This window comes from Miscanthus floridulus, chromosome 14, assembly GCF_019320115.1.
Source record: "Miscanthus floridulus cultivar M001 chromosome 14, ASM1932011v1, whole genome shotgun sequence".
NCBI classification, from domain to species: Eukaryota; Viridiplantae; Streptophyta; class Magnoliopsida; order Poales; family Poaceae; genus Miscanthus; species Miscanthus floridulus.
Window position 1 is genome coordinate 522004 of NC_089593.1, and position 8745 is coordinate 530748.

The following is an 8745-nucleotide window of genomic DNA, read 5'->3' on the forward strand; positions in this document are numbered from 1 at the left end:
CGTACTTAATTACTTATTATGACTTTTACAAGGAGCAGAGACCTTGCTTGTGTGTGCTGCCCTGTTCGCTTATGCTGAAATTTGGTTTATGATAATGTTTATACCGAAATCTGAAAAGTAGCTCAAGCGAAGATAGCCATCCATGCTCACACTCACACAATAGTGTTAACCAGCACAAAACAAACTACATGGGGTACTCCAACAACAGTCAGTTCATTTAACACCCCAGTACTACACCATACAGCTGCAGCTGAACTGCATCTTCCCATTACAAAACAAGCATACATTCTAGAGGAGAGGGCAGAGCCAGCCCACATGAGCTGTGAATCCGTGCATAGTGACAGCAAAGATTCCGCCACAACGCCAAAGCTGAGAGGAGCCACGCCACACGCCAGCTACAACTTCCTCCAAAAAGCTGTGCCTGAGCCTGCCAAAGTGACAACAAAAACCTCCCCAGCTCACACACACACTACCACCAGCGTCTCCGTCTTCACCCTTCATCATGGATCCTGTGAACAAAACAAACAAACAAAGGCTGAACAAGTGAACATCCCAGCCAGAGACGCCACAGCTGCTCCCTGTCTTCTCTTCTCCAGCCAAACAAGAAACACACCTTGGTTTTGTTGCCATCTCCACAAACAGCAAGAGTTCTGGTGTCACCTTGCTTCTGTTTCTTTTCTCTTCCACCAGCAAAATACACCTAGGACGCGTTTAGTTCCGGCCGAAGTTGGCGCCGCCTGAAAACCAGAACCACTGCAGGGCACTGTAGTATTTTGTTTATATTTGGTAATAATTGTCCAATCATTGACTAATTAGGCTCAAAACGTTCGTCTCGCAAAGTACAACCAAACTGTATAATTAGTTTTTGATTTCGTCAACATTTAGTACTCCATGCATGTACCGTAAGTTTGATGTGACGGGGAATCTTCTTTTTGTATAGTGCCAAATTCTAGAAAATGGGGGAACTAAACATAGAGTATTAAATGTAGGTAAAAAAAATAACTAATTACATAGTTTAGTTAAATGTAGGTAAAAAAAATAACTAATTACATAGTTTAGTTGGAAATCACGAGATGAATCTTTTGAGCCTAGTTGGTCCACGATTGGACAATATTTGCCAAATAAAACGAAAGTGGTACTATTCATCGGGTTAAAAAAAATGTGCAAAGTGAACCAGGCCTTAGCTTGCTACTAGATGGAGTACATACATATGCTTGTGAATGCCGCAAAGTTCTACTAGTCATCTACTACTCCTGCTACTCAAGGTTGCTTCTCATTTCAGCACCATACCATGTTGCCTTAAATAAAGGGACTGCACATGTGCACCAAATTTGAACTTTTCAAGTGGCAATCACATCTCAATTCATATACTACCAAGTACAAATCTTATATCACTTCTCTCATGCTCGTCATCATTTCCAACATGAAAACTGAACATGCAGCAACGAAGTGCAAACCCAAAAGAACACTGCATGCTCACAAAGTGAGCCGGCCTAAAGCTTTTAGCCAGCTCACACATTGATCCTTAGCACAAACTGTTCATGCCCTCTCGTCTTATGAGTTATGCAATCTTTTTGAGGAAACAACTGAAATCTAGACTACTTTGAGAATCAGATGATACATGCTACAGCATGACTGTACAAAGCAAAACAAAGAGAATGGATCTCCATAGGTTCATCTTTCATATTTCAATATCAGTAACAGTGATAAGTAAGGAGAATTTTGTAACAAGTGCCAATTGACTCAACGAATAGATGAATGCATCTATCTTCCTTTGTAGATCATCTAGCTCCTCATGACAGCTCTACATGAAGCTTACAACATTTCAAACCAACTTGACGATTGAAGACCAAGCCAGAATACTACCAGTGAAAAAGATAAGCTTTTAAATCGTTTCAAATGGAGCTGTCTTCAATCTTTCTGTTTAGCTCACATTTATTTGTACACTACCCATACTTACATTATATCTTTTCTTAGTTGATCGTCTAGGTCCCCACTAACAGCTCTAGATGAACCTTTACAATATTCAAAACTAACTTAACGATCAAGCCAGAAGACTACCAGAGAAAAGAAAATCAGCAAGTTTGGAAAGTTTCTAACAGAGCATTTCTTGAATTCCTCTGTTTAAGTCTATTTATTTTGCCAACTGGTCATAACCAATAAAACAAGGAACCTGATAAAAGTCAGCATTAACAAATTCTAGAACTGGTAGTACTGCCAGACCATAAAAACACATAATTAGAAATTAAGTTGTTTCCCAAACAATAACAAAGAAATGAATGCTGCCTGAAAACATACACAGCGGATGTAAACACAATTGTCCATGAAATCAATGATCACAATCAGACTAATTACCACAGCACTAGACAAGTGAACATTTACATCACTACATCATCTTCGCAGTCATCTAAACATCAAATGGAGAAGAAAAAGAAAAGAAATGAAATTCCAACTGGATGAATGAATTTCCCCAACACAGCATATCACGATATGCAATGAATGTTACCTCAGCTTTATTGCCAAACCCATTTCCTCTTGAATACAGCAGCCCAAGAAAAAAAATAACAGGGGATTCCAAATCCAATATGGCAAACATTTCTCCTCCATTGCTTGCTTGGAGATGAAACGAACTCCCCGCATATGAACATCGGCAACTATGAACATGAACAATAGCCTCCCATTCCTCGCAGTACAAAACTTAAGCTTCCGAACAAACCCACCAAAAGAATGTGCTGAACCCTCATTGAGCAGAATCTGGGCTCTGAAATTAGTGGCTAGCATTGCCCTCGCTGATATAGAAAATTTGCCGCCGTCAAGCAACCAATGGACAATCCTGGCTCTAGCCAACATCATCAAGTCTTCTTGTTAGCAGAAGTATCCAGCAAATCGAAAAATCCACTATGCAGCATAATTGTTCTCAATCACCGGTTGTGTCCGCGTCCCCAACGCCACAGGCGCCTGCGTCCGCCCAACCTGCGCCATCCGCAATGTCTCCCCAACCTCCGCATTCCGCTCCATGAGCTGAAGTTTCTTATCCCTTTTGTACCTCACCAAGCACAGCAGAAGCGCAGCCAACAGCCCCAACGCTGCAGCACCCCCAACCACGCCGACAGCAATCTTCCACGCGTCTGAGCTCCCCTTCTTACCACCTCCCTCAGTCGGTATCGGCGGAGCAATCGCGCCAGCTGGAGGTGGAGCCGGAGCCGGAGCTGGAGCTGGAGCAATCTCACTGGAATTCACGACAATTGAAACGTGCCCTTGCCGATACGTCGTGCACACATTGGTTCCCTCCAGGTCCCGGAACTGCGGCACGCCATCCAAATCGAACACCACGCACCGCGGCGTCACAACACCTGCCGGCACCGCCCGGGCACCGCCGAACGCCACAGAGATCGGTCCCCCCGACGCGACGATGCTGAGCTCCGGCAGCCCCACGGCCGACAGGTTGGCCGCGTCGTAGGCGAGCAGCCCCAGCACGGGCGCGAGGTAGGTGTACCCGGCGGGGAGCGGGTAGTAGCGGTCGGACCAGTTGCCGAGGTCGTGGTACACGAGCACCACCCGCTCGACGTGCGGCTGCACGACGACGCCCGGCGGGAGCGCGAACTGGAAGTAGCCCGCGAAGCCCCACCGGCGGAGGCTGCCGCTCCGCAGGCGCAGCGCGGACGCCGCAATGCCCGTGAGGTTGCCCGGCACGGTGGCGTTGTAGACAATGCCGCTGCGCGGGCGCGCCGACAGCGCACGGAACGCGTAGTTCTGCAGTGCCGCGTCGAGGGCCCTCGCGGGCGACGGCGGCTGCGCCGCCGCTGGTGGGGTGGCGGTGGTGAGGAGCAGCAGCAGCAGCTGGAGGAGGCGGGCACAGCAGATCAAGAAGCCCATGTCAGTTGGTGGCGGAGCAGAGCAGCCGCCGGAGCTGGGCAAGTGGAGTCAGGACGCCTTCCTCATCCGTGGCTGCTGGTAGGATCAGCACGCGTCCAAGAACGTTCGCCTGCTCTTAATCGATGGGAACAAGGACGGGATTTGGGGCGGAGAGGGAAGGCTGGGATCCTCTGCACGGACGGGCATTTACGCCGCCTCGGCAGTGACGCGGCTCGGACCGGTGCGGTCCAAAAAAGCAGGTGGCTTTGAGGGAGCGAGGAGGTCGGCAATGGCGATGGAAGCGAGGAGGACAGGTGGAGCGGAGTCAGGACAGGACAGGACCGAGTCCTCCAAGAAGTGGAGCGGTGGGCAGGGCGGCGACGAGGACGACGGCAACGAATCGGGCCGCCCGACCCAGATGAAAAAGATACGGAAATTGGGAGGCGGCGAACGCGAACGCTCTCAGTCTTGCTGTCGGATATCGTATTAAAACGTGTCACGTCGCCTCAATGGTTAAAGACATAACTACGGCATCATCCGGTCCCACGGAGAGGGCTCCGCTTCGTTCGATCTCGGGGGGGGGGGGTCGGATTCTATCTCACCCGATTTTTAGAGAGAGATTTTCGTCTCGCCCGATCCTTAGGGATTGGATCTGCTACCGAACATAAGCAGTGGTCTTAGGATAGAGCTCGAACCGCTTCAACCAATACGACAGGGAAGCGCACGTCCGAGAGCATGTCTCGGACGTATCATGATGCGACTGGCGGTCGTATCGGGCCATGCTGGAAAACTCACGTCGTCCATCGCGTCAACAGGCCAGCACTGTGCTGCCAACTCCCTGCCTTACCACCGTTCAACGTCAGTTAACCGGCGTCAGTTGACTGGCACTGTTCTGCTAGCCCCCGCATAGCTTATGTCAGGTGACCCTCTGACCATTCCATCCGCTCGGACAGGACGGAGGACAAGGATGGCGCGCGACGCCCGCACGTAAGCTGCAGCGGCCAACAAGACCCCGCTACGACGCCGCTGCCACCACGATCTACAGGGTTAGCGGGACCCACGCGAATAGGGGGACGGCGCACCTCCGGGAGCCTGATTTCTCTTTCCTTTTTTCCTCTTCCATTCGGTTGTAACCCTTGCTTTCCTTTGACTTATAAAAGGGAAAGCAGGGCATCCTACTAAGGGGATCGACTCGTCGCACAACGATTCATCAGACAAGCATACTGTATCACACCAGAGACTTGGGAGCCACCTCCCTCTCTCGCGAGTTTATAACCCCTTACTACAAACTCAGTGCTAGTAACACGAGCAGCTCGAAACTGGACGTAGAGACATTCGGCCCAAACCAGTATAATCCTTGTGTCCTCTTAGCACACCATCCGGGTCAAACGCGCAATATATAAAACACCGATACCGGTGCTTACTCGAAACACCGACAGTTGGCGCGCCAGGTAGAGGACTTTTACGTGTTTTGACATCAACACCAGGCCTCAGATGGCTAGTCACGGCATCAGCTGGTTCTCGGACGCACACGTGCGCTTCGAGAATCTAGACTTTATCATCACGGTGGAGGGAGAGCTAGCGCGGGCGCCCGTCGTCGTTCAACCCTTCCACTCCACCAGCCTCGACGTGATCACCGAGGCGCTTAAGGAGCTGCAGCTACACTCACCAGAGACCTGCGCCCCCGAAAGCAACCAGCTCCTAGACTTCGACGATGGAAGGTTGGAGCGTCAGCTCGACGTCTTCCTAGGACCCCAACCGTCTTGGGACGACCTGCGCCACCTCACCTTCTCGTTCGCCAACGTCATGACGCAGCTTACCGGGGGAGAGCTGCTCTCCCCAGAATACCTCATCTGAAGCGTCCCGATAGTACTCCTATTCAGTCTCCGCAATGCCGCAGAGACCGTTGGTCACCTTGTGACGCAACGCATGACTCCATCCCCCGCGAGCGATGAGTTCGTGGGGGTGATCGAACTCCTCGCAAAGGAGCCAGAGTCACTCTTTGGCTCTGACTCCAGCAGGGGGAGCCATCACCCATCTCATGAATGCTTCATGACAGGTACCCCCGAGGGACATGTCGAGAGCATCCATGAAGAGGAGGCTACCTCGACGCACAACCTCGACGATGAGGTCGAGGGGGTGCAGGAGCCCCACCTCACTTGCGGGTGGAACGGCTGATGGCCCAACACCTGGAGCTTGAGGAAGCGCGCCTCCAGCTCGAGCAGGAACGCGCGAAGCTCGATCGCGAGATCGAGTGCCACGGAGACGGAGGACGCGCACGCGCCATGGCCCGTGACGTGAACCGGAGGATCATCAAGGATGATCATGCGCTCCCGCACTTCGCACGAGCAAGCCAGAATATTGCTGCTGCAGTAGCCTTGCTCAAGTGGCTTCCGAAGCCCACGACGCCCGAGGATCGATGGGCCCACCATGAGGTTCGAACGCTGCTCGAGCAGGTGGCTACGTAGTAGGCTGAGAGCTCGATGTCTCGGCGATGGGCGCTTGACGCCAGCCAGCGCTCGCCCTCCATGTGGGGCGATAGGGATGCATCAGTCCACCAAGCACTACACGGCGGCAGGCCGTGCATCACGGTTCTGGTGTAGGAGCGTCTCGGCCGCAACCGTGACGTACGCGACCCCCTCGATGATGCGGGCGAGGGAGCCAGTCATGGTTAACACCCTCGACGGGGCGGACGATATGGTCTCGAAGAGGACCAAAGTCATAGTCCTGATAAGACGGGGCCCTAGGCTTTCAGTTGGCATATCCTCAAAGCGGCACTCCCGCCCCGATACCACCCGCCAACTAACGTCCCAAAATACTCCAGGGAAACAAACCCCCGCCTGTGGCTCAAGGATTACCGACTCACCTATAGGGCTGACTGTGCGGTTAGTGATGACTTCGTCATCCGCAATCTCCCCCTGTTCCTGGCTGACTCGATGCGAACATGGCTGGAGCACCTTCCGCCAAACTACGTTCAGAGTTGGGCGGACCTAAAACAAATCTTCATAGGGAACTTCTAGGGCACCTACGCACACCCTAGAAACCCCTAGGCTTGAAGAACTACCGACAAAAATCAGGTGAGACTCTCCGCGAGTACATCCGACGCTCCTCCCCGTAGTGCAATGAACTTCCCATTGTCGCCGATGCCAACGTCATCAGAGCCTTCCTATTAGGGACCACCTGCGAGTCCCTGGTCCACAAGTTGGGACGTAAGGGCCCACGGACTACCAAGGAACTCCTTGACATCGCGACCAGCCACGCTTCCGACGAGGAGGTGGTTGGAGCAATTTTTGATCGCTCCAGAGGCAAGGCAAAGCGAGACGAGGATGCCGAGAAAGGCCCCTCCGACCGCTCCAATAAGAAGAAGACCTAGAAAGGGCACGGAGGCTTGCTCGTGGCCACCGCTGAGCGAAAAGCCGATCGAGCGATGGCCGAGGGCACCCCCAATCACTTCAACAAGCTGCTCGAGGGGCCATGCTTGAACCATGCCTTCCCCGTCAAGCACATGTACAAGGACTACTCCCTCATGAAGTGCTTCTTCACCGGTGGCTCCAAGAAGTGGGAGCAGAAGAAGAAGCCCGAGGCGGAAGCCGATGACACCGGAGAGAAGGATGGTGGCTTTCCGTCGCTGGATGGCTACCTCATGATCTTCGGTGGGCCGGAGGCATATGGCTCCAAACGTCGACAGAAGCTCACACGTCGAGAGGTCTACGAAGCCGAGCCTGCCATGCTCATTTTCCTCAAATGGTCAGGGTCTCCCATAACCTTTGACCAACCCGATCACCCGGATAGCATCACACACCCAGGTAGGTACTCGCTCGTGGTTGACCCTATCATCGATACGAAGAGGCTCACCAAGGTACTGATGGACGAGGGTAGTGGCCTCAATATCATGTACACTGAGACTCTTGATGCCATGGGCGTCAACCGATTGCGCATCCGGCCGACCAGGGCGCCTTTCCACGATATCATGCTGGGAAAGCAGGCCATACCGATCGGGTAGATCAACCTACCCGTCACCTTCGGGAACACATCAAACTATAGGACGGAGACCCTCACCTTTGAGGTAGTCAGGTTCCCCCTAGTCTACCATGCCATTTTGGGAAGACCATGTTACACGAAGTTCATGGCCGTCCCCAAATACACCTACCTCAAGCTCAAGATGTCGAGCCCACGTGGGGTCATCACCGTCGGCACTTCCTTCCAAAGGGCCTATGAGTGCGAGGTCAAGAGCTATGAGCTTGCCTCGGCAACCCTGGCTTCCGAGGAGCTCATAGCCATCGAGAAGGACATCACCGAAGGAGCGCCCGACTCAAAGCGAGCGACTGGATCCTTTGAGCCTACAGAGAACGTCAAGGAGGTCCTCGTTGACCCCGACAACTCCACCGACAAGACGGTGCGCATTGGCACCGCCCTCTCCCCCAAGTAGTAAGGCACGCTCATTGACTTCCTCCACGCTAATTGAGATATCTTTACGTTGAAACCCTCAGACATGCCAGGAATTCCGAGGAAAGTCATCGAGCATGCCTTGAAGATCAGGCCGGGCTCTAGGCCGATCAAACAACGTCTTCACTACTTCAATGAGGAGAAGCGGAGGCTCATTGGTGAAGAAATTGCTAAGCTCTTAGCGGTTGGTTTTATCAATGAAGCATACCACCCGGAGTGGTTATCCAATCCCGTTCTTGTAAAAAAGAAAAATGGGAAATGAAGGATGTGTGTCGACTACACGAGCCTCGATAAGGCATGCCTAAAGGATTTGTTTCCTTTGCCATGCATAGATCAGGTAGTTGACTCGACCTCAGGGTGCGAAACCCTATGCTTTCTTGATGCACACTCCGGTTATCATCAGATTGAGATGAAAGAGTCCGACCAGCTCGTGACCTCTTTCAT

At 52.3% G+C, this 8745-nt stretch overlaps 2 protein-coding genes across 2 annotated transcripts; one reads left to right on the top strand and one right to left on the bottom strand.

Moving 5' to 3' along the window:
* Positions 1-2238: 2238 nt before the first annotated feature.
* LOC136505654 (uncharacterized) lies at positions 2239-4003 on the bottom strand. The gene has a single exon (XM_066500820.1). The coding sequence runs from the start codon at positions 3874-3876 to the stop codon at positions 2899-2901; it is 978 nt and encodes a 325-aa protein (XP_066356917.1). The 5' UTR covers positions 3877-4003; the 3' UTR covers positions 2239-2898.
* Positions 4004-7981: 3978 nt separating this feature from the next.
* LOC136505627 (uncharacterized) lies at positions 7982-8284 on the top strand. Its single transcript, XM_066500790.1, has one exon. The coding sequence runs from the start codon at positions 7982-7984 to the stop codon at positions 8282-8284; it is 303 nt and encodes a 100-aa protein (XP_066356887.1).
* The last annotated feature ends 461 nt before the right edge of the window (positions 8285-8745 follow it).